A 26,190-nucleotide genomic window follows, 5' to 3' on the forward strand; every position below is an offset into this window, starting at 1 on the left:
ATACCATACATACTGTTCTACAACTCCCCTATATGTAGCCCTCTTTGCCCACTTAATTCTGTGAAGAAGAGCTCCACCATCAATCATTTGTACAGTTTGGTTACTACAGCCAGTAGACTGCACATTGCGGGTAAGAAACTGTGCTAATTGTGATTTTACAGGTTTTCGCATGTAACAGTCTTTGAACAAGGAAGTAGGTATAGCTGTTAGTTCGTAATCAAAGAATGGCTTAATATCGTCTTCTCTCTGCAAAAGAGCTCTGATCCGTGTAAACAAAATGCATGGATTGAAATGTATCCTTTGTTTGTCAATTTGAATAGCAGGATATAGATGGTTTAAACTCTGAATGTGATCGTTCCTCTTGATTGATGCATCTGAAATTCTAAGACCATCCAATTTCTCTTGAATTTTTGCTCCAATCTCCTCTACTTTGTCACAATTTATATGATCATCATCAGCAGCTATTAATCCTGATGACAAGGATCGTAGTCTTTCTTCAGTGAGGTCAAATGGCTCATGCTGATCAAACCATTGCTGGATGCTATTCAGGTCATGAAAATCACGATTACTTCTGGAAGTTCCCAAGTCAACATGTTGGTCACTTGTGTGGTGATTCAAACCAGTGAGAGTGGCCATGGAACTATGAATTGTAGCACACTTGTGCATACTGTAAACCCATTGAAGACGAACGGTCTCTGTCAGTCCCCTGCCACTTGTTAGTCCTCCCCGACTCTTAATGGATTTCATCATGACTTGTTCTATTGTCAGATCAGTCCATAAACCTGCCCAAAATCTACTACTTCTGTGGATGGTATGGTAACCTTTTTCAATAAAGCATTGGTACAGCCAAGGATGTTCAGATGGCAACTGCATCATTAGCTGCAGATAGAGCCGGGAACTTTTGGCATAGTTGATGTGTCCTGTGGCAGCAAACAGATTGAGCATCTTTCCAATTGCTATCAGATGTAAATTCTAATCTCCTATTCTCTCTGCTCTTATGAATGTCTTCAGATCTCTATATACTCAAGATATTGTAACCACAGCCGTACAGTTGGAGATTTCTCAGCAAGCAATTCTTTGTACCTGTGCAATAACTTCTCTAGCTTCATTAGCTCCTTAGTAGTGTAAACAAAAGAAATAGGTACTGTTCTGTTGCTTACTCCTTCAAACAAACTGTGAATCTTCTCTACTTCAGCAACACTGAGTTGGATATCATTATACCTGTCAGTACTCATGACTATGTCTAGATCAGTAGTACTGTTCCCTCCTGGTGTAAAAGGTAAGGTTTCACTTTCATTCATATTATTACACGAAACTTCACTGTCATTAGTATCATCTGATGTATCTATTGTTTCCTCCTTTAGTTCTGATTCCACTCTCCTATTAGGTGTGATGGCCATAATTAACTTGTTTACCAATGCAGATTCTACTAAAAAGTGCCCATATAATGCCCTTGAAACTGCCTTTCCTGACATCATATGTGCAATTGCATTTGTACCGTAGACCTGTTCTAATGCTTCCTCTAATCCTGACCCTTTCATCATGGAACCAATGCTTCCCAAAAAACTCATCATGGTGTGAAACCCACCTAATCTACATACTATGTTTAATGATCGCTCCGTAATAATTTCTACTGCTTTGAGTCACAGTGGTTGATCAAATGTTATGCAAGCAGTTGGAATACTTAATTGTTCAGCCTGGCTTCGAACATAAACTAAGGTTGAATATATGCAAGTTTCATCTGATGGATTTAGATCTATAATTGGCAGGAACAGCACTTCAGCTTTTGTAGTTGGACAGTCACTTTCAAAGAATACATGTTGCATAAAACCAGACCAGTTTGGTCTCGGTCTTGCTGCTTCACTAAACAACCAGCCAGAATGTCAAAGTAAGTCTGAGCATAATTGCAATGGCAAAGTGTATGGCACTTGCAACTCAATAACTGGCTTAAAAGTGAGTGATGCTAAACCTTTTTTGTCGGAACCTTTGTAATAGACTATTGGTACACCCTTATCTTTCACCAGCTCATGTACTTTAATTCTTTGTCTTCTGACAACCCTTGATGGTGAGGGAAACAATTGATCTTGATTTGGAGTAGAAACAGCAATGATACCCATGCCATGAAAAGTTCCCTGTCCGTCTAATGTTGCTAGATTATGATCTACATTGTCTGCAACCCACTGGGTAAAGGCACCAGGTAAATACTCAGCTAACAAATTGTCTGAATTTTCACCCTGGATTACTGATTACCTTGCTACTTCATCATAGGTGATAGAAAATCCTAATCTTGACAATTGTGTTATAAGCTACTTAGACCCAAAAACATGATCAATTTCAACTCCTAATCCAAATAGAATAGGCATAATTACTGACCGTGGTCGTGCTGCCTGCACAATACACTGACCAATACTAGCCTGCTTCAATTCTGATGAAATGATGGTTCTCAAGAAAGTTTGTAAGAGTTGTGGAACCTGTGTTCTGCTGCAATTGATATAGTTGATTTCATCACTACTCGGATATGATGCAATATCATATTCAGCTTCTCTAATCTGTGCTTGTATAAGTTGTGCTGCTGTTTTAACTATACGTTCAGATTCATCCTCTAAAGTATCCTTCCTCTCCAAGTACCATTTTTCATTGACAATAAATTTGACCATGTTTCTAAAACAAACAACATTGTGACGTCCTTCAACCTCAGCAAAAAATATAAAATCCTTATAATAATCCATAAGCTTCTGTTTCAATCTCTTGATTGTGTAGACTTCTGAACCTGATGCTAATTCTTCCAATTTCTCATGCAGCTCAGAAAGAGTGTACAATTCTGTGCCACCTTCTAGTTGTAACCATTACCACAATTTTTCAAATGATTGTAGCATTTCTTGGTCTTGTGGTCTACCTTGATCTCTTTTAGAATTAGATTTACCCATCTGTTTACTTAACATAAATCTTGAATAACAGTTGTTGTGATATACAGCCTCTGCAGCAACTAAATCAAAACATCCATGAAGGCGCTCTTGAACTTCCAATCCCCATGAGTCACCTCGCCTTTGGCAACATTCAAGGAGTCTATTTTTAATAGGAAGTGTAGTAATCTTGTGTACTTTTGACCTTTCTGGATGGCGAGTATCAAAATTAGCTTAACTTCCACAAAGCACACATTCCTTTTTCCAGTTAAACGGTAGCAAACCAGACCTCAATTTTTTAGCACTGGGAGCATTTTCATGTTCAACACTGCTGTAAGTTCTTGTAAAATCTCTACGACAGCTTTTATGTACCAAAACACTTTTGCTTTGAGCTGAATTTATACATCTAGTTAAATATTCTTTAAGCTCATATTCCCCATGCTCTTCACTATACTTTATCAAAGTAAATGTACCTTTTCTTGCTACAGTTACTGGTTTTTCACCTTCAAAACCTAATTGACAGATAACACAACAGTCTTCCTGGAACTTATTTGTAGTGCAGTTTTCTACCATTTTTATCCTAAAATAATGATACATGTCTATAAGCTAGATAGTAAAACTATATTGCTTCACAAAATAAACTCACCATATCTATGTAGCCACTTTCAAGGAGCTTTAAAATGCACTAACAATATCTAGCAAACATTTCCAAACAAAACCCACCAAAATGAATGGTAACCATGCCAACAAAATACAAACCTATTAAGATACTATTTGTTTACAAATGTCCAGCTGTTCAAATGTCAGCTGTTTCTTGCTTCTCAAGTACATTAAGAGCTTAATTAGCCTAAAATCAGATTTAAAATACAGTTAGTTATAGCAAAATTTTAAAAGGCTGTAAAAATTTTTCCCCGAAGTGGATTTTTTGGGACTTCGGATATGTTGTTCTCCATTAAATTTTATACATACGTAGGAGAAAAAAGTGCTTTTATACCATTTTTTTCCGGGTTGTGTGCCTTTTTGAGCTTCAACTACCAGACTACTCCTATAGATAATGTATGGGAAAACCGCAAACTTTAAAATGTCATATCAAGACACACGGTAGTGTGTCGTGCGGCCCAAGAAGCCGGCGCGCAACCCCGTGAGTATATTGACAGGAAGAAAGAAAACGCAATTTTCGCACCTCCGTAGCTCTGTGCTGCCTTGATGAAACAAGACAAATTTTGCAGTGTACATTCCCTCCACCTTCAGTACTCCACATTCCAAATTTGAGCGAAATCGCTTCAGTCATGCCTGAGATATGCGACTTCAAAAATTGGCTTAGTTTCTTCGTTTTTTTTTTCTTCTTCTTATTTTTCTTCCTCTTTTCGCACACTTACAAAACCTGCTATAAAACGCGAACGCGTTATCCGATTGCCTTGAAATTTGGCACACAGAAGGGGGGTATAAAGGCGCATCTCTGTACCAACTTTGGCTGGAATACCATAAACAGGCAAAGAGTTATGAGCGATTATGCACGAAAAATAACACCAATATGTTGTCACGCCTACAGGGTAAACCGCGTATGGGAAGAAGCTGAAAATCGGTGGGTGAATAGGTTAACTATTGAACCTCAAACCTTTTGTGGTTTGAAAGAAATCGAGCTAAAAACCAGGAAGATACAGCGAAAAAATCAACAGTGTGTAACAATTACGCAATCGAGATTAGCTAATTTTTATTATTATTATTATTATTATACTTGCCACGCCTACCAGATAGACCGCTTGGGGTAATGCTTTGAAAATCGCTGTACAGATGGAGTTATCATCTTAGAAAGGCTCTTCAATGGTGTAGAAGAATCAGACTTAAAGCCACGGAGTTATAACACGAAATCCAACTTGGTGTAGCAAGTGCGAGATCGAGATACTCTAATAGAACAGTCATCCTAATAGAGCAGTCACCCTGAACAGAATTCAAGAGATCAGTTAGAAATAAGTAACCTGTATAGAGATCAGCTACAAACAAATCACCCTGTAGAGAGTTCAGCTACAAACAATCCACCCTGTTCAGACATCAGTTAGAAGAAGTTTTCTTGTAGAGAGTTCAGTTACAAACAAATCACCCTGTTGAAAGATCAGCTAGAAGATGTCACCTTACAGATAGTTCAGTTACAAAGAAACCACCATGTAGAGAATTCAGCTACAAACTAGTGACCCTGTAGATACATCAGCTAGAAGAAGTTACCTTGTAGAGAGTTCAGCTACAAAGAAACCATTCTGTAAAGAGCTCAGCTGCAAACAAATCACCTATACAGAATTCAGCTACAAACAAATCACCCTGTAGAGAGATCAGCTAGAAGAAGTTACCTTGTAGATAGTTCAGCTACAAACAAATCACCCTGTAGAGAGATCAGTTAGAAGAAGTTACCTTGTAGATAGTTCAGCTACGTACCAACAATTCACCCTGTACAGAGCTCAGTTAAAAGAGGTTTCCTTGTAGAGAGTTCAGCTACAGACAAATCACCCTGTAGAGAGATCAGTTAGAAGAAGTTACCTTGTAGATCGTTCAGCTACAAACAATTCACCCTGTAAAGAGATCAGCTAGAAGAAGTTACCTTGTAGAGAGTTCAACTACAAAGAAACCATCATGTAGAGAATTCAGCCGCAAACAAATCATGTATAGAGAGTTCAGCTACAAACAAATCTCCCTTTAGAGAGATCAGCTAGAAGAAGTTTCCTTGTAGAGAGTTCTGCTACAAACAAATCACCCTGTAGAAAGATCAGCTAGAAGAAATCACCTTGTAGAGAGTTCAGCTTCAAAGAAGCAATCATGTGAGAGTTCAGGTACAAACAAATTGTCCTGTAGAGAGATCAGCTAGAAGAAGTTACCTTGTAGAGAGTTCAGCTACAAAGAAACCATCATGTAGATAGTTCAGGTACAAAAAAATCACCCTGTAGAAAGATCAGCTATAGAAGAAATCACCTTGTAGAGAGTTCAGCTACAAAGAAACTATCATGTAGAGAGTTCAACTACAAACAAATCACCCTGTAGAAAGATCAGCTATAGAAGAAATCACCTTGTAGAGAGTTCAGCTACAAAGAAACTATCATGTAGAGAGTTCAACTACAAACAAATCACCCTGTAGAAAGATCAGCTATAGAAGAAATCACCTTGTAGAGAGTTCAGCTACAAAGAAACCATCATGTAGAGAGTTCAGCTGCAAACAAATCGGCCTGTAGAGAGATCAGCTAGAAGAAATTACCTTGTAGAGAGTTCAGCTACAAAGAAACCATCATGTAGAGAGTTCACCTGCAAACAAATCACCTGTAGAGAGTTAAGCTACAAACAAATCTCCCTGTAGAGAGATCAGCTAGAAGAAGTCACCTTGCAGGGAGTTCAGTTACAAAGAAATAAACCATGTAGAGAGTTCAGCTGCAAACAAATCACCTGTAGAGAGTTCAGCTAGAAACATGTCACCCTGTAGAGAGATCAGCTAGAAACAAGTCACCTTGTAGAGAGTTCAGCTAGAAGAAGTCACATTGTAGAGCTACAAAGAAACTACCATGTAGAGTTCAGCTGCAAACAAATCACCCTGTAGAGAACTCAGCTACAAACAAATCGCCCTGTAGAAAGATTAGCTAGAAGAAGTTACCTTATAGGGAGTTCAGCTATGAACAGATCACCCTGTAGAGAGTTCAGCTACAAACAAATCACCCTGTAGAGAGTTCAGCTACAAACAAATCACCCTGTAGAGAGTTCAGTTACAAAGAAACCACCATGTAGAGAGTTCAGCTGCAAAAAAATCAATCACTCTGTTGAGAGTTCAGCTAGAAGAAGTCACCTTGTAGAGAGTTAAGCTGCAAATAAATCACCCTGTAGAGAATTCAGCTACAAGCAAATCACCCTGTAGAAAGATCAGCTAGAAGAAGTTACCTTGTAGAGAGTTCAGCTACAAAGAAACCACATGTAGAGAGTTCAGCTGCAAACAAATCACCTGTAGAGAGTTCAGCTAGAAACAAGTCACCCTGTAGAGAGATCAGCTAAAAACAAGTCACCCTGTAGAGAGTTCAGCTAGAAGGAGTAACATTGTAGAGAGTTCAGCTACAAAGAAACTACCACGTAGAGAGTTCAGCTGCAAACAAATCATCCTGTAGAGAGTTCAGCTAGAAGAAGTCACCTTTTAGAGAGTTCAGCTACAAAGCAACCACCATGTAAAGAGTTCAACTGCAAAAAACTCAATCACCTTGTAGAAAGATCGGCTAGAAGAAGTTACCTTGTGGAGAGTTCAGCTACAAAGAAACCACCATGTAGAGAGTTCAGCTGCAAACAAATCATCTATAGAGAGTTCAGCTAGAAACAAGTCACCCTGTAGAGAGTTCAGCTTGAAGAAGTCACATTGTAGAGAGTTCAGCTACAATGAAACTCCCATGTAGAGAGTTCAGCTGCAAACAAATCACCCTGTAGAGAACTCAGCTACAAACAAATATGCAGTGGTAAGAGAGTCCAGCTACAAACAAATCACCTGTAGAGAGTTCAGCTAGAAACAAGTCACCCTGTAGAGAGATCAGCTAGAAACAAGTCACCTTGTAGAGAGTTCAGCTAGAAGAAGTCACGTTGTAGAGAGTTCAGCTACAAAGAAACCACCATTTAGAGAGTTCAGCTGCAAACAAATCACCCAGTAGAAAGTTCAGCTATGAACAGATCACCCTGTTGAGAGTTCAGTTAGAAACAAGGAATCCTGTAGAGAGATCACCTAGAAGTATCGCCTTGTAGAGGGTTCAGCTACAAACAAATCACCTGTAGAGAGTTCAGCTACAAACAAATCACCCTGTAGAGAGATCAGCTAGAAGAAGTCACCTTGTAGAGAGTTCAGCTATAAAGAAACCACCATGTAGAGAATTCAGCTGCAAACAAACACCCTGTAGAGAACTCAGCTACAAACAAATCTCCCTGTAGAAAGATCAGCTAGAAGAAGTTACCTTGTAGGGATTTCAGCTACAAACAAATCACCCTGTAGAGAGTTCAGCTACAAAGAAACCATTCTGTAAAGAGCTCAGCTGCAAACAAATCACTTGTACAGAATTCAGCTACAAACAAATCACCCTGTAGAGAGATCAGCTAGAAGAAATTACCTTGTAGATAGTTCAGCTACAAACAAATCACCCTGTAGAAAGATCAGTTAAAAGAAGTTACCTTGGAGAAAGTTCATCTACAAAGAAACCATTTTGTAAAGAGCTCAGCTGCAAACAAATCACCTGTACAGAATTCAACTACGAACAAATCACCCTGTAGAGAGATCAGCTATAAGAAGTTACCTTGTAGATAGTTCAGCTGCTACAAACAAATCTCCCTGTAGAGAGATCAGCTAGAAGAAATTACCTTGAAGAGAGTTCAGCTACAAAGAAACCACCATGTAGAGAGTTCAGCTGCAAAGAAATCACCCTGTAGAAAATTCTGCCAGAAAAAAATTGCCCTGTAGAAAGATCAGTTAGAAGAAGTTACCTTTTAGAGAGTTCAGCTACAAAGAAACCATTCTGTAAAGAGCTCAGCTGCAAACAAATCACCTATACAGAATTCAGCTACAAACACATCACCCTGTAGAGAGATCAGCTATAAGAAGTTACCTTGTAGATAGTTCAGCTGCTACAAACAAATCTCCCTGTAGAGAGATCAGCTAGAAGAAATTACCTTGAAGAGAGTTCAGCTACAAAGAAACCACCATGTAGAGAGTTCAGCTGCAAAGAAATCACCCTGTAGAAAATTCTGCCAGAAACAAATTGCCCTGTAGAAAGATCAATTAGAAGAAGTTACCTTTTAGAGAGTTCAGCTACAAAGAAACCATTCTGTAAAGAGCTCAGCTGCAAACAAATCACCTATACAGAATTCAGCTACAAACACATCACCCTGTAGAGAGATCAGCTAGAAGTTACCTTGTAGATCGTTCAGCTACAAACAATTCACCCTGTAGAGAGAGCAATTAGAAGAAGTCACCTTGTAGAGTGTTCAGTTACAAAGAAACCACCATGGAGATTTCTGTAATCAATATAATATTATGTGACCGGATTTGCGAAAAGGGGTCTTCCACACACATCCAATTCCGTAACCGTTGGAGACCATAACTCAGTGTTCAAGTAACATATTAACCTGAAAATGTCACCACGTATTCAGCTATAGTGGTGCTCACCACTGTCCAAAATTCAAGACAATAGCTCTTTCCAATCTGAAGTTATCAATTGTCAAAGTTGGCAAATTGGATGTGTGTGGAAGACCCCTTTTCGCAAATCCGGTCACATATGTATTATACAGTATATATAATTTATACATTTACTGATAAAATATTTAAAGTACATCTACTTCATCTTTTCTTCTTCCTGTAGTAAAGAAAAAAACATAGGTTAAAAAAGTCCCAAAGCTGGCCATAGGCCGGCTTTGGGGTATACAAATACAAAAAGAAATGAAATCTAATCCAAAACAGCCAAGCTGTAAAAAAAGTGTGCGGCCCTCAGAAAGGCTATGGTGAAAAAAGATGTGAAATCCAAGGTGGCGGCCAAGAAATGGCTGTGATGGTAGGTTAATGGTAAAAATTTTAATAATGACAATTTAGGTAAATTTTGTGAAACGGCACAAAAATTCACCTGAATTGTCGTTATTAAAATTTTTACCATTAACCTACCATCACAGCCATTTCTTGGCCGCCACCTTGGATTTCACATCTTTTTTCACCATAGCCTTTCTGAGGGCCGCACACTTTTTTTACAGCTTGGCTGTTTTGGATTAGATATATATATCTCATGACCTATATGTTATAGTTATATCCCGTTACGAGTGTAATAATATCATCCGAGTATACGGGATTTTATATCCCAGTGCGCGGAAGTTTACGGATAGTAAATTAAGTTCCGGTTTGAGTTCCTGTCACTGGCTCAAGATTTTGTCCGAATTGTGTGGAGATTCTACTTCGTAGTTACAAGAGAGACTTTGCATACTGCCTACAAATTGTAGCGAAGGGCAGTGTTATGGTGGTGTCGCGTGGTGTGTAAGAGAAACATAAAGACCAACAAGTGGCTACTGTAGTCCAAGATAGAACGATGAAGCTAGAGGAAGTTAGTTCTTCACCATAGTGACCGTTGGGAGTGATTGCTGGAGCAAAAATCGTCACGGACTATTCTTGACATTTGTTAGACTGTCGTATTGGTAACTTGTAGTGTTACTGTGTAAAGGATTAACAGTTTTCTTGTAAGATTTAGCTGGTTTTTAAGTGTTGTATTGTATCAATATTTCCTTATTTGGCTCTTTGTTCCATTGGTAAATAATACCATTCGCAGTTATTATGATGTCACAAACGAGACTGAGTGGCTCCGCAACAGGGTGATAAGTTGTTATCACTGGGTGATAAATATATATATATATATATTATACTATCCATTTTAAAATTGGAGACGTTACTTTTGACATTCACACCCACAAAATAATGTAAAATTCAGATAGCTAGGGGCAACGGTTTAAAATTCCTTATTATGAAATTCATCTATTCATTTGGGGTACACTTACATTTTTGAGTACTGTACATGTTTCTTATGACGCCAACGTTTTTGATAAATTATTACGAGATTAAGAAATTTGCAGCAGGTTAATGGGTCGTTAATGGAATAATATTTCCACAGAACCAGCCAAAAAATTTAATTTGTATGTATGTAGCATAAACGAATCCCTTTCATAGCATTATACTCATACCTGCCAGTTTTACTGTGATATTTTCTTTCTGGAATACACAAACCATCGATCTTCATTTATTGCTCATAGGATAGAGTACCATAGAGATCGCCATTTTTAACTGTGGCATCATTCGGTAGAAAATGCTTATTATATACCTTGACAATTAGATTGGACACCAATCAACATTTCTTCTTATAAGTGATTGAGCTGCGCATACATTGACCTTCATGCAGATCGATGATGTTGCAAATGCAGTTGTTAATGTACTACAGTAAGGTACCAGTGAACAATTGTCATTTCATATGTAAAATTAGTATGATTCAAATAAAATTACATTGTTCCTGTTTTATTTGATATAAATGTTTACACATGGCACATCCCAATGATTCTTGTGGACAGTTTTTTTGAAACCTCAAAGTTTGGTTAATGTCAAAATTGAAGAATGATTTATATAATGAATCATCCTGCTCTATCTTTTTAATATATTCTGCTAGCTGCCGGGGTCCATCAAACTTTGTAGCATCAATAAAAGTATTAGCACCAGGTACCTGATCATACACATCTGAAGTGCCATAATAAATAGGAATAGTTTGTGATAAGTAAGCATGCCAGATTTTCTCAGTAACATACTCAGGAAATATTGAGTTTTCAAATGCAATTAAAAACTTGTAGCCCTTTTCTTTAATCAAATCCAGTTTAGCTGATATAAAGTCATCTGAACCTCTCCTCCTTGATGAAGGCATCTCAGTGTTATGTAGAACATCACCATATGAATTAATGTGAATATATTTCATTAATACTGTCAAGTACTTTCTTCTCCGATGTTCAGGATCACTAATAAACATCACAACACCATGTCTACCAGAAGGTGGATCAAGCTTCAACGCATTTAGTAAAGGATGTTGAGTGTCTGGCCAACACATGTATGGATAAGGGATAGTGCTAGATAGTGTGTAACTGACTCTCATGTAATCTGGTGATGGCTGTCGACATACCTCACCTTCATAACGAGGTGGTTCATGATTGTATCGGAGAATTAACTGATTTGGATGTGCAGGTTGATTACACAAATTACTGCAGTCACGAGCCAACAGAACATCAGCAGTTTTGTAGTATGAATAGTCATCAGTAAGAAAACAGATGGCATTATTTGGGAGTACACATTTCTCTGCCTCCTCTTTGTGACTATGTAGCTGCCACACTACACGGGGTTTCATTCTTGAAAACACAATGAGACTACTATGGTTTGCGCACAAAAGATTACCACCATGTACTCTTCCACCAGTGCTACCAGAACACAACTCTTCTATTGACTCGCCGATAATACTACTTATCATACCTCGATTACTACGTCTACTATGTTCATCTTTAGACATCCTGGTCAAATCAGTTCTTCTCAGAGTCGGAGTCACCGTAAGTTCATTATTGTTAAACAGTTTAAAATCGGTCATCGATCTTAGGCTCTCATCGTTTCTGTAAACAAAACAAAGCATTACCAACACCATGACAGCGGCGAGCAATATTAACCCTGATAAACACGATTTTGGATCACGGACCATGGCCATTCACATTCACCACTGCCATTGGCAATGGGCCATTGGAGTCTGAGATTGATGATCAATCTAGAGATTCATCATTCCGTATATCGTCGCGAATTAGATTTTCCGGTATCCTATGGTGTATGGACCACAATCGAAACAGCACAAACCGGTGTGAGGTTCAGTAGAGATCTTCCCAAGTTTGGCCATAGACACTATAGCCGTACCTATGGTTTGGCCTTGCAGTTTTCCTTGGTTTAAAGGTTTGTTCTTTTCAGTAATAGCGTAGTAGCACTGAAGAGTTAATTAACTCTTGGTAGTAGCCTACTTAGTATCAGTAATATTACTAATAGACTAGCTTGGTTTTACGTATTGATAAACCTCAGCTCGAAGTAGCTACACTTTAGTGATTGAGGTGAATCATAGATACTAGCTATAGCCGTATATACCGCTATAGTATCTATCAGTGATATTATATAAGGCCACTCCAAGTCATACCTTAGTTTCTGGTCACTCCCAAGCCTACAAATGGATGCGGGCGGGCGGATGATCAGGACTTCAGGACTATAGACTCTACTGTGACAACATACTGTATGGTATTATTGTTTGCTCAATTTAGCAAATTCATGTTGATTTTGTTTTTAGTCAAACTTAACCAACAACATAAGTAGTTGTGCTTCGGCAAAAAATGCACTAGGAAAGTTGTTGATGGATCATGGCTAGCTATACACTGATGTATAGCATTTAAGTATATTTATTTATTTATTTAGAATATACTATAGGAAATGTTTTGCTCATGTAGCTACTTATGCTTTCCAAGTGAAATAAATGTCTCATTAGCTATGTCAGGAAAGTATTACTATGACTTATAGCTAAGTTGTTCAAATGATCATGATCCAAAATGAAATTTAACTTCTATTTTCACATCAGAAATTCTTCATTCAAATGTGAAGTCTTAGCCCACTAGCTATGTGTTTCCAGCCTTCTATTCAGTAACCTTGAAAAAAGTAACTGTCAAAGTTTTGAGTCATTGAGTGCTCCAGACTAGTGTTTTTTAGTGATCATCTGGGAATGTTTAAACTATAAGGGTTTCTACTTGCCAATCTAATTTTAGTTATGGAAAAGTTTAAGTTTAAGCTCACCGAATGTTGCCGGCTTTCCATACCCCTGTATAGTGTTCAGTGATAAGGAATTTGAAGTTACTAGACTAATCATTAGAGGACTACATTTGAATTATAAAGTTAAAGCTATGGCCCATCTGCATGGACTAGTAGTTAATGCTACTGAAATTACTTTGGTTACAGAAGCATTAGTAACAGTTATAATCTGAACAGCTATATAATCAAGGACAAAACTAGCTATAGTTAGAAACATTTTATTAGTGTGGCATATATACCTAATATTAGAGTTAAGAGTAGTGTGACTGCTCTATTGGAATCCCTGAATGCTCTATTAGAGTATATCGATTTTTGCAGTAAAAAATAAGTGTCTTGCTGGGTCACGTGCACTTAAGCACCTGTAATATTAATAATAGTCCTCATAAACTAGGGTTCCAGGTTTACCATGCGGGCGGGTGACCAGAAACTAAGGTTTGACTTGGTGTGGCCTAAACTCAACAATATTTTCATGTTACAAAACTACGTAAATCGAGATATCCTGTGTCTTGCATTGGAGGAGAGTAGAGGGGAAGGCCGGGTGCCATCTGGTTCAATGATACTTGAACATCATATTAACACCGCCAAGCATGTAACAATTCAAAGTGAAGCACACCTGGTGGGAGTGGCAATTGTGTACACTCATCTGGACTGTCGCGGAAAAATCGGTCCGGCCGGACCAATTTTGGATACCAAAACTGGTCCGGCCCGACCGTTTTTGGTTGACCAAGTTTAGTCCGGCCGGACCATTTTTGCATCCAAAATTGGTCCGGCCTAAACTTGGTTGGCCACATGCACCCCTCACCACTCGGACCAATTTTGGTCGGTCTGCAGGTGGTCCATCAACGTATGCAGCCAATGATGCATATAGCTAAGTTGTTTGTGACGGATCTGGCACCGCAGTCGACTTAGCCTGGAAACTATTATTACGAGTAGCGTAGTTTCGTTTCCTGAGCTGATTTACGGAAAATGCATAATTTATTAATAGCTAGAATAAACTAAATTCCATGTCATAGCTATATCATATATATGCAGCGATGAACACATTCATAATATTAATACTGTTTTAATTCAAAGCAGTGTGGGATGATAAAAATCCTGCATTCTTCTTCTACATGTCAATATCCAAGTGGGGAGTAGAGGTTTTCTTCCAAATTACATTCACTCAAATGGTGGATACTGAGTTGACTCATGGTGTGCAGTGTTGTATGCAAAAACACAGGTATCAAGATATTCTTCCCAAGTATATATCCTTTTATATGCTCAATAAACAAGCATGCATGCTCTGCAGTGTTTGGTTGAATCTTTCATCCAGCCTATTATCACCAGCCTATATATATATGCTGGACCACTTGAGGATAGTAGATATATACATCTAATCAAAAACAGTCAAGCTGTAAAAAAAGGTGCGGCCCCTAAAAAGGCCATGGTGAAAAAAGATGTGAAATCCAAGGTGGTGGCCAAGAAATGGCTGTGATGGTAGGTTAATGGTAAAAATTTTAATAATGACAATTCAGGTGAATTTTGTGCCAAGACCAAGCGGCACCAAATTCACCTGAATTGTCATTATTAAAATTTTTACCATTAACCTACCATCACAGCCATTTCTTGGCCGCCACCTTGGATTTCACATCTTTTTTCACCATGGCCTTTTTAGGGGCCGCACCTTTTTTTACAGCTTGGCTGTTTTTGATTAGATATCACTTCTTTTTGTATTTGTATATATATACCCCAAAGCTGGCCATAGGCCGGCTTTGGGGCTTTTTTAACCTATCCTTTTTCTTTACCACAAGAAGAATAAAAAGACAACAGATTTTTAATACTTCAACTGTTTTTGATTTTATCTAAATATATTTATTACATGTCTATTATTCCCTACTGGATAACTTGTTCGCAGCTGATCTTTCTACTAAGGGACTTGAAATGTAGCTAAACTCTCTACAGGTTGATTTGTTTGTAGCTGCACTCTCTACAGGGTGATTTGTTTGCATCTGAACTCTCTGCAGGATAGTTTCTTTGTCACTGAACTCTCTACAAGGTGACTTGTTTCTAGCTGACTCTCTACAAGACAAGATGACTTCCTCTAGCTGATTTCTCTACAAGGTGACTTGTATCTAGCTGAACTATCTACAGGATGATCTGTTTGTAACTGAAATCTCTACAGGGTGACTTGTTTCTAGCTGATCTCTCTATAGTGTAACTTATTTCTAGCTGAACTCTCTACAGAGTGGGTTCTTTGTAGCTGAACTCTCTACAAGATCACTTCTTCTAGCTGATCTCTCTATAAGTTGACCTGATCTCTCTGTAGGGTGGCTTTTATCTAGCTGAACACTCTACAGGGTGATTTGTTTGTAGCTGAACTCTCGAAAGGGTAATTTATTTGCAGCTGAACTCTATGTAGGATGATATGTTTGTATCTACAGGATGGTTTCTTTGTGGCTGGTCTCTACAAGGTGACTTGTTTCTAGCTGATCTCACTACAAGGTGACTTCTCCTACTACAGGGTGACTTGTATCTATAGCTGAACTATCTACAGGATGATGATCTGTTTGTAGCTGAAATCTCTACAGGGTGATTTGTTTGTAGTTGAATTCTCTACTGGATGACTTGTTTCTACATATAGCTGATCTCTGTATAGGATAATTAGTTTCTAGTTGAACTCTCTACAGAGTGGGTTCTTTGTTGCTGAACTCTCTACAAGGTGACTTCTTCTAGCTGACCTCTCTATAGGGTAACCTGATGTCTCTGCACGGTGACGTTTATCTTGCTGAACGCTCTACAGGGTGATTTATTTGTATCAAAACTATCTATAGGGTGATTTTTTTATACCTGAACTTTCTACAGGGTGATTTGTTTGTAGCTGAACTCTCTACAGGGTGATCTGATCTCTCTACAAGGGGTGATTTGTTTGTAACTGATATCTCTACGGGTAGATTTGTTTGTAAGTGAACTCTCTACAAGGTGATTGGTTTGTAGCTGATTTCTCTACAAGGTAATTTGTTTGTAGCTTAACTCTCTACAAGGTGATTTGTTTCTAGCTGAACTCCCTACAGGGTGATGTGTTTCTAGCTGATCTCTCTACAGGATGATTTTTTTGTAGCTGAACTCTCTACAGGGTGATTTAGGTTGTAGCTGCTCTCTCTACAGTGGGTGATTTGTTTGTAACTGAAATCTTTACAGGTTGATTTGTTTGTAGCTGAAGTCTCTACAAGGCGTTTTGTTTGTAGCCGATCTCTCTACAGGGTAATTTGTTTGTAGCTGATCTCACTGCAAAGTGATTTGTTTGTAGTTGATCTCTCTACAGGGTAATTTGTTTGTAGCTGAACTCACTGCAAAGTGATTTGTTTGTAGTTGATCTCTCTACAGGGTAATTTGTTTGTAGCTGAACTCACTGCAAGGTGATTTGTTTGTAGCTGATCTCTCTACAGGGTGATGTGTTTGTAACTGAAGTCTCTACGGGGTGATTTGCTTGTAACTGAATTCCCTATACTGTGTCTAGTGTCTATATAGCTGATCTCTCTACAGGTTGATTTTTTGGAGCTGAATTCTCTACAGGGTGATTTGTTTGTAGCTGATCTCTCTACAGGGTGATTGTTTGTAGCTGATCTCTCTACAGGGTGATTTGGTTGTAGCTGATCTCTCTACAGTGGGTGATTTGTTTGTAACTGAAATCTCTACAGGTTGATTTGTTTGTAGCTGAACTCACTGCAAGGTATTTTGTTTGTAGCTGATCTCTCTACAGGGTGATTTGGTTGTAGCTGATCTCTCTACAGGGTGATTTGGTTGTAGTTGATCTCTCTACAGTGGGTGATTTGTTTGTAACTGAAATCTCTACAGGTTGATTTGTTTGTAGCTGAAGTCTCTACACGGTGTTTTGTTTGTAGCTGATCTCTATACAGGGTAATTTGTTTGTAGCTTAACTCTCTACAAGGTGATTTGTTTGTAGCTGAACTCTCTACAGGATGATGTGTTTGTAGCTGATCTCTCTACAGGGTGATTTTTTTGTAGCTGAACTCTCTACAGGGTGATTTGTTTGTAGCTGATCTCTCTACAGGGTGATTTAGGTTGTAGCTGCTCTCTCTACAGTGGGTGATTTGTTTGTAACTGAAATCTCTACAGGTTGATTTGTTTGTAGCTGAAGTCTCTACAAGGTGTTTTGTTTGTAGCTGATCTCTCTACAGGGTAATTTGTTTGTAGCTGAACTCACTGCAAGGTGATTTGTTTGTAGCTGAACTCTCTACAGGGTGATTTGCTTGTAACCGAATTCCCTATAATATTGTGTCTAGTGTCTATATAGCTGATCTCTCTACAGGTTGATTTGTTTGTAGCTGAACTCTCTACAGGGTGATTTGTTTGTAGCTGATCTCTCTACAGGGTGATTGTTTGTAGCTGATCTCTCTACAGGGTGATTTGGTTGTACTGTAGCTGATCTCTCTACAGTGGGTGATTTGTTTGTAATTGAAATCTCTACAGGTTGATTTGTTTGTAGCTGAACTCACTGCAAGGTGCTTTGTTTGTAGCTGATCTCTCTACAGGGTAATTGTTTGTAGCTGAACTCACTGTAAGGTGATTTGTTTGTATAGCTAATCTCTCTACAGGGTGATGTGTTTGTAGCTGAACTCTCTACAGGATTGTTTCTTTGTCACTGAACTCTCTACAAGGTGACTTGCTTCTAGCTGATCTCTCTACAGGGTGACTTGTATAGCTGAGCTCTCTACAGGGTGATCTGTTCATAGCTGAACTCCCTACAGAGTGATTTGTTTGTAGCTGAAATCTCTTGTTTCAAACTGATTTCACTGTAGGGTAACTTGTTTGTAGCTGAACTCTCTACAGGATGGTCTCTTTGTAGCTGAACTTTCTACAGAGTAATTGTTTTTTGTAGCTGAACTCTACATAGGGTGATTTGTATGTACCTGAACTTTCTACAGGGTGATTTGTTTATAGCTGAACACTCTGCAGGGTGATTTGTTTGTAGTTGATCTCTCTACAGGGTTTCTTTGCAGCTGAGATCTCTACAGGGCAACTTCTTCTAACTGAGCTCTCTCTTGTTTCTAGCTGTTCTATCTACAGAGTAACTTGTTTGTATAGCTGAACTCTTTACAGGTGGCTTTTTGGTTGTTGAACTCTCTACACTGTGATTTGTTTGTAGCAAAATTCTCTACAGAGCGACTTGTATGTAGCTGAATTCTCTACAGAGTGACTTACTTGTAGCTGAACATTGTATAAACTATAAAGTAACTTGTCTGTAGCTGAAATCTCTACAGGGTTACTTGTTTGCAGCTGGTCTCTATAGGTTAACTTGTTTGTATAGATGAACTCTCTACAGGGTAGTTTCTTTGTAGCTGAACTCTCTCCACAGTGACTTGTTTGTAGCTGAACTCTCTAGAGAGTGTAGCCAAACTCTCCACAGGGTGCATGACTTGTTTATAGCTGAACTCTCTTCAGTGTGACTTGTAATGTTCTGATTCTTCTGAATCTCTACAGCGATATACCTGTAGCTGAACTCTCTATAGGGTGACTTGCTTCTTGCTGAACTGTCTATAAGATTAACTGTTTGCAGCTGAACTCCCTACAGAATAACTTGCAATGTAATAAAATTCTATAATGGAGTAAATATATTAGCTGAATGCTCTATTAGGGTGACTGTTCTATTACAGTATTGGTAAAACCGGGAGGGGAGCGGGAGCGGGAGATTGCTTGGTAAAATCAGGAACCGGGAATCGGGAGATCACGTGTCAATCTTTGCTGTCACAAGTAACACACATACGTAGCTAGAGCGCCTGCAGTGCTGTGATGAAGAAACTAATATAAACTAGTAAATTATGAGCTTGAGGGGAAAAATAGCTATAGCTAGATAAAGTTTGCACGATGGCCGTATATTAAAGGCTTTCATTAGAGCTTTATAGTTATTAGCAGTGAATGCATAAAATTGTATTGCATGGGTTTTTAGCACAGTAATTCACAATGTGGCTATTTTAGTGGACATAAAATTTCTGAAAGGTAATTTCAGTGAATACATGCAGCAGTTATTTGGCATATTGGATTGTCTTACAATAATGAATGATGAGCAACAGGCCTCCAGTCCTAGCTACATGGTTCTGCCCCAGTCTATACTAAAGTTCATGCACCCTACCAATCTAAAATCCATTCAACTAAACGTGATTAGACTTCCCATCAGACTTTGAATGCCAGCAGACTTTCAATGGATAGACTGAAGTACAGTACACCAAGCATAATTATTCTCTGAGTATACAAAACACATTAATAAATCCGTAAGTGTTAATTAGCTACAACATACAGTATGTAAAATCAAAGCTGCCTAAAGTAATATGCATATGACCCAGTTTTGTTCTGGAAATCATTAAGTTTAAAAGGTTGAATCCTGTGGCTTCTCATGCCATCATAATATAATGTATGACCATACCAGAAGCAAACTGCAGTAAAATGATTGTCACTACAAACAGTGCAGCCAGCTAGTTGATATCCATGACCATATATAGTTAAAACTTTTGGAATTGTCAATATTGATCTACCAGTCAAGGACTGGATATCAATCGGGATCATCCAAGGCACTCGATTAAGAAATGACGATGCCATTACCTGTGGTACACCACGGCACTCATAAAATGTTTCTCTGTTTCTGCCAGTTAAATTTAATCGGTCAGTAACTGCATGGAGAGATTCATTTGGTGGTTGGCAATGAAATTCTGCACCACAGTAACCAACCATATCTCCAGCTATAGGAAAAATTTCATTAAAGTTATCTAATCCAGAGCTGAAGGAAAACGTAGAAGGGTATTTTGTTACCTCCGTGTTATGATTAGGGCAATGTTCAGAGGTACATTTAAGTTTAATTACCAGTTTCCAGATATGTGTGAACAAGCAAAGACACCTATTATTCTCACCACCAAAACAATCATATTTCAAATTATTCTCCTGGGAAATTGTAAGATTTAATCTTGATTGAAGCAAATGCAAAAATAGTGTTTTTCCTTCATCCAGCTTTCCTTTATTCATCAATACAATTGCTGCTTTGAGAGAGTTCTCAGCTTCACTGTCACCAAAGGTATCCAAGAAAGATTTGTACTGTTTGCAGTGGAGTGACAATATTGTCAGGAAGTTATCAGAAGTGCAAGTGTTGGTGTATTCATTGTGCATCCATGGAAGAGATTCTGGTACAGTACATGCACTGCAAAAAAAATCGGCATTCCGTTTGGGTATGGTAATGTCACATGCACTCAAACAATACTTATGGAACCAGTTGTCACACTTTGAACAGTTGTACATGTTGAAGTCTCGCTGTGAATTGCCATATAGCGCGGCAGATGTTGATCCATCAACCCATGGTGTTTGGCAGTAGCAAAACAGCTGAACCATCTCTTCTGCTTTCCCGCGATAGTCCTTTTTAACTTGTGAAATGCCATTGACTGTTCCAGTATCATCTTGTTGCAATACTGAAAATAACTGTGGCAAACCTTTAACCAAATCAATGCGCAGTTTTCCCAAATCCGTATCCGGTTGTTTGCAAATGTGCAGGAGCAAAACTGCAGTTATAATCTTGGCTTTTGCATTCTCTTTACTGCTTTGCACTCCAACATGAATGGTATTCACAACTCCAATGTTTGAACGAGTGGCAGTTCCTGCATGATAGTTTAGTTCTGCATAATCAGGGTCACTGTAACTTGATACAACCTACAAAAATATATTGCAGTAAACGCTATCTATGCATGGATATTGTTATATAATACCTCTACTCTTGGTGTTTTATCTTCCTTATCGTTTAAACGTCTCAAAAAGGCTATTTGATTACTCCTTTTCGTCTGAAGTACTGCAATCTTTCCAATGTCAAGATCAGTAACTTCCTAAAGGAATGATAAATTTTAACAGAGGCTACATATTATATGAATGAAGATATAATTACCTACCTTGTCAATGCTTGGTTGCAAAACATAATTGTACAGGAGAATATCTTGACAGACAACATTTAACTCAGATAAGAATCGGTCCCAACAAAATTCTTCATTTAAAAACTTGACTCTTCTTTCACATCTCCTTATTTTAGCACTACTGCTGGCCTTTTCCTTTAATTCTAGCAGAAACTGAGTTAGTGGATGATTTGGTACACAGGCCTCTTGAGGTGGACTTGAATCTGTCTGATGTACAAGGGTTGTGGCACCTAATAAAATTTGCATGTACAAAATTTAACGTAAAAGTGCTACAAAATTTTTAGCATGTCTCACCCTTCAATTTCTTTTTAGGAGCACATGACATCTGTTCTCCATTGCAACAACTATTGTCTGTATCCAGCTGGCCTGCATGTATAAACATTAATAAATAACATGTGTAGTTGTTAAGTACTGTTTTGTGCACATAAACAAGTACACTTACTGTTAGGATGCTTCCGTTTCTGGGAACGAGAATGAGATTTGTTTTCTGTGCCTATAAATAGAAAAGTCACTAAATATAGCAACATAAAATAGTATCAACTGTATACGTACGTTCTTCCTTGATGCTAACAAAATCTTGGTCATCAGCAACTCCTTCAACAGCTTTTTCTTCTAAGTCTTCTGGTTCTTCTGTAAAATCACAGATACTTAAAAATTGAATTCATAGCAAATAAGCACATTAAAGTTCCAATTGCTACATTATTAAATTAATATGCTTCTATAGCTTTACCTTGTTTTATTTCCTCTGTTGGACAACAGTCCTTTACTCTGGGTGGTTTCCTTCCAGATGGTCGCTCTTTGTTTTTCTTCTGATTTTTTGCTGTGGCAAGGTCATGTTTGGGTTTGAGAAAGCATCAACATTCTGCCCAATCATTATTTTACAAGCAAGAATATGATAGCAGACACCTGAAGCTGGACAAGAGCAACTCTCTTTTGGATAAAGTCTGACTGCATATGTGACCGGGCCTGCGAAAACAGGGCATGTGGGCACAAACTACACCCCATCACTCTATAGGTCATATCTCAGTATTGGAAATGTATATTTCCATTCTGTAACTTGCATCATGATGCCAATTAAATGCCTACTAAGAGCTGAAAATTGCAATGCCATAGCATAATGGTACAAAATGTTATGAGTGATGAAAGTGTGAAAAAGTAGGCAAAAATCATGTGCCCACATGCCCTATTATCGCAGGCCCGGTCACATATTGTGTAGTACCATCTGTGCCCATAACCATCCAACAGCCAGAATTTACTAATGAAACTTGCTTATTCTGTATAGCTTGATAAGCTAGTCCAAGTTGGCTATTTGGTGGTCTGTTAGTTGTCACATCAGCAGCATTTCTATTCTCATATCCGGTCTCTGTAGAACTGGTTTCATTGCCATTATTCAATTGACAATAAATGTCACCCTTAGCTCTAGCTACAATCTCATCTGAGTTAACCACTTTCGGTAAAATAGGCATCAACGAGGGATCTCGTTGACAAAACAAAAACTCGTCTTTCAGTTGCCACGAACCACATTGATGTGAACCTCGCACAATTTCCCGGTGATAATAACAGCACATTTGAAATAATGAGTAACAAATAATATCAAGTGGCACTTGCTTCCAGTTCTGAAGTCTGTGCAGCACAGCATTCATGGATTCTGATGCATTATTGGTAATTCCATTGTGTGGGTTCACTACACCAGCAGATTTTAGTACCCATATTGACGAAGTCTCTTTGAAAATGGGCAGCAGATTTTTCTCAAAATAGTTACGAACTAATGCTTTGGATTGAAAAGGACCTTCCATTTTAAATTCATCCCAACAATTATCAAATTCTGTTTCTGTGGTTTGTTGCATCAATTCCTTCAGTACATTAGCAAAGTAGCTTATTTCACCAGCATTACAATTGGCTTTTTGTTTGAGGTAATAGTGAAGATCTTGTTCTAGGTGGTTCCAGCAATAAACTTGTTGGGCTAGTGGGAACACTGATGAGAAATTGAATTCTCTGTCTGATACAATTATTATCCTTTTTGAAGCTAAAATTGGAGACAACTGACGAATTGCTTCCATGAACTGCATATGGTCTACTTGGTAGCGTCTGGTATGGACTAGAAATCCGAATGGCAGAACAGGAGAGTTTTTAAACATTGTGTGTTTGAAGATAAGGGTCGACAAGTAGAAATCACCCATATTAAACACAGTGTCATAATGAAGCGTCACAGGTTCTGTGGATAATTTCAAAGCAGTTTCTAGCTCTTCGATTATTGGCTGTCCAATCATTTGGACAATTACATTAGGGTGCACAGAGAATTTTCGTATGAAATCAAGGGGTTCACCTTTTCGATTGTTAAACTTTAGTTGATGACACAAGTGGTACGTGTTAAACATTGCGTCATGGGATAGTCTGGTATGTCTATCCACTTCCTTACGAAAATTTCTAACTTGATTTTGATCTCTAGGTGTGAGCACTGCATGTCGAGGTCCACCGCTGCTTTCATTGACTAATTCTTGATAAACAGTTTGATGTGGCTTCATTGAATCTTTCTGTAATATCTAAAAAGCATATTGCATATGATCATACGCACGTTTTGTCTTTAAATCAAATCTCACCACTCAAATAACATTTGCATTCTATAACATAGGCCATTCAAATTTGTAAAAGTACTGGAATTTCATGACATAACCTTCTTGCAGAAAATTTATGTGTCATAAAAGGTAGGCAAATTTTATATGTCCATGTTGCCTCCTTTATAGGTTTGGTAACATATACATGTTTATTATAAATTCAGAGAGATTTTAGCCAAGCTTAACTAAAAGGCATAGTGTTGCTTTGAGCAATTACTTTTAAAAGATACGAGTGTAGTAGTGTAATATGATAAAGAGCAAAATGAAGCGCCTCAAGAGCGGAGCAAAATTAGCAGTTTTGCTCTTGAGGTACAGTGCATCCGAGCTATACACAACATATGTGACCGGATTTGCGAAAAGGTACCTTTTTCACACACAAAATTTGACCCATTTTTTGAACTTTAAAAATTCATAACTTTTTGATCATGGCATATAATTACTTGAACGTTTCAATGAATGTAGCTACAGCATCTGGCTACATTTTGATACTAAGAGTAAGTTAATCAGTATAAGGAGTCAAGTGTTACATCATTTTGTTTGCTGGTATGTCAAATGTGTGGAAAAGGTACCTTTTCGCAAATCCGGTCACATATACACAATGCACATGCACATGCTATAATGTAAACACAAACAAAAGCAATATAGCTATATACCTTATCAATTGTACTATGCACATTACACTCAGACGGTCTTTACAATGCAAACTACTATAGCTTATAAATGTGAGTTGATTCACAAGACTTTTTTTGCTCACCTTATCCTTCACATGTGGTGCTGATCTCACAAAAGACTTGGAATTATTCTTACTGTTCCGATGGCTAAATCCTTGATATAAGGTGTCATCCCCAACGTAGTGTAGCATAAAATGTTGCCCAATACCCCAGAACTCAAATCTTCTGAATCGGTTATCACCCTTTTTATCCACAGAATCAAGATCAATGGTACTACTTTTTTTCTTGAATTCACATCCTCCATGTTTGACACTGTAAGATCCTACATGTACCCATCTGTATTGATCGCACCTATAATAATTGCAATGTACAATTTATTTAATTACTGTATGACTCTAGAAATATAGTTATGTAAACTTGTTTTGTTAAACTGAGACAAGCTAGCTAGCTATATTGTAACTATACTCTTTAATATCTAGACCTAACCTTAGCTTTTTCTTCTCTTGTTCCCATTTGTCCGAATCAGGCCCGAGGTTGTAGATATACAAGCTGCCGCCTTTTGGCTGAACAGGAGGATCTACACTAATCTGTAGCTTTCCACTGATAGCTTTCGAGAAGTAATTATGCGCCTCCGCAGATGTCAAGTTATTGACAGCGTCTTCTACTGCAGGAACACATAGCACATCTTCCTCCATTGTGCATGCGCGGCCGCACTATAGCTACGTGCAACTCTATACTTGCAACGCTATACTTGCAAAATCACGCCTGCCGTTCGTAGCAAGTGAGAGATTTAGTTTGCACGTGATTACAAGTGAGATATTTAGGAGAAGTCGCACGTGATCTCCCGATTCCCGGTTCCTGATTTTACCAAGCACTCTCCCGCTCCCGCTCCCCTCCCGGTTTTACCAATTCCCTTCTATTAGAGTATCTCGATCTCGCATATGTTACACGTAGTTGGCTTTGGAATCATAACTCAGTGGTTTGTAATCCGATTCTTCTGTACTACTGCATGGACTTTCTATGATAATTATTCCAGCCACACACCGATTTTCAGCTCACTGCTCTAAGCGGTTTGCCTATAGTAGGCGTGAAAACTAATAGTTTTTTTATTCATAAAAATCGATCGCGTAATTGTGACACAGGCTGGATTTTGTGGCATATCTCGATGGCCTTTAACTGGATTCCTTTCAAACCACAAAAAGGCACTCCTACGATAGTTACTCCATCTACATAGCAATTTTCAGCTCATTCCTTCAAGCGGTTTACCCTGTGGGCGTGACAGACCTTCGGCCTTATTTTACGCAAATAATCGGTCATAATTCCGTGAAAGTTTATCGGATTCTTACCAAACTTGGTACTGAGATTCGCCTTAATGAGCCCTTTAAGTGTGCCAAATTTCAGCCCGATTGGAGCACGAATTCGTGTTTTATGGCGGATTTTGCAAAGTGTGCGAAAAGAAGAAAAAAACCCAAACTTTGGCCGCTCGTATCTCGGAAATAGATGGAGCGATTTTCTTAAAATTTGGAATGTGGGCTCCCCTACCTAGCCGGCACTTCTGTAGCAACTTTGGTTTCAATCGGATAAGGAATCACGGAGCTACAAAGGTGTGAAAATCGCGTTTACTTTCTTCCTGTAAATATACTCACGGTGTGGCACGCCGGCTTCTTG

General features: G+C 38.4%; 2 protein-coding genes and 1 pseudogene across 2 annotated transcripts; all 3 read right to left on the bottom strand.

The window, feature by feature from the left end:
* Positions 1-10,888: 10,888 nt before the first annotated feature.
* LOC136255758 (4-galactosyl-N-acetylglucosaminide 3-alpha-L-fucosyltransferase 9-like) lies at positions 10,889-12,252 on the bottom strand. The gene is made up of 2 exons (XM_066048637.1): positions 12,126-12,252; positions 10,889-12,071 (listed from the first exon to the last, which is right to left on the bottom strand). The coding sequence occupies exons 1-2, from the start codon at positions 12,161-12,163 to the stop codon at positions 10,919-10,921; spliced, it is 1,191 nt and encodes a 396-aa protein (XP_065904709.1). The 5' UTR covers positions 12,164-12,252; the 3' UTR covers positions 10,889-10,918.
* Positions 12,253-19,541: 7,289 nt separating this feature from the next.
* On the bottom strand, positions 19,542-22,241 carry LOC136255036 (uncharacterized; annotated as a pseudogene).
* Positions 21,991-25,398, bottom strand: LOC136256449 (uncharacterized). Its single transcript, XM_066049409.1, has 3 exons — positions 25,009-25,398; positions 24,606-24,873; positions 21,991-23,779 (listed from the first exon to the last, which is right to left on the bottom strand). Exons 1-3 carry the CDS (start codon positions 25,215-25,217, stop codon positions 22,403-22,405), a joined length of 1,854 nt encoding a protein of 617 aa, XP_065905481.1. The 5' UTR covers positions 25,218-25,398; the 3' UTR covers positions 21,991-22,402.
* Between the last annotated feature and the right edge of the window lie 792 nt (positions 25,399-26,190).

Source organism: Dysidea avara, chromosome 5 (assembly GCF_963678975.1).
Source record: "Dysidea avara chromosome 5, odDysAvar1.4, whole genome shotgun sequence".
Taxonomy (NCBI): Eukaryota; Metazoa; Porifera; class Demospongiae; order Dictyoceratida; family Dysideidae; genus Dysidea; species Dysidea avara.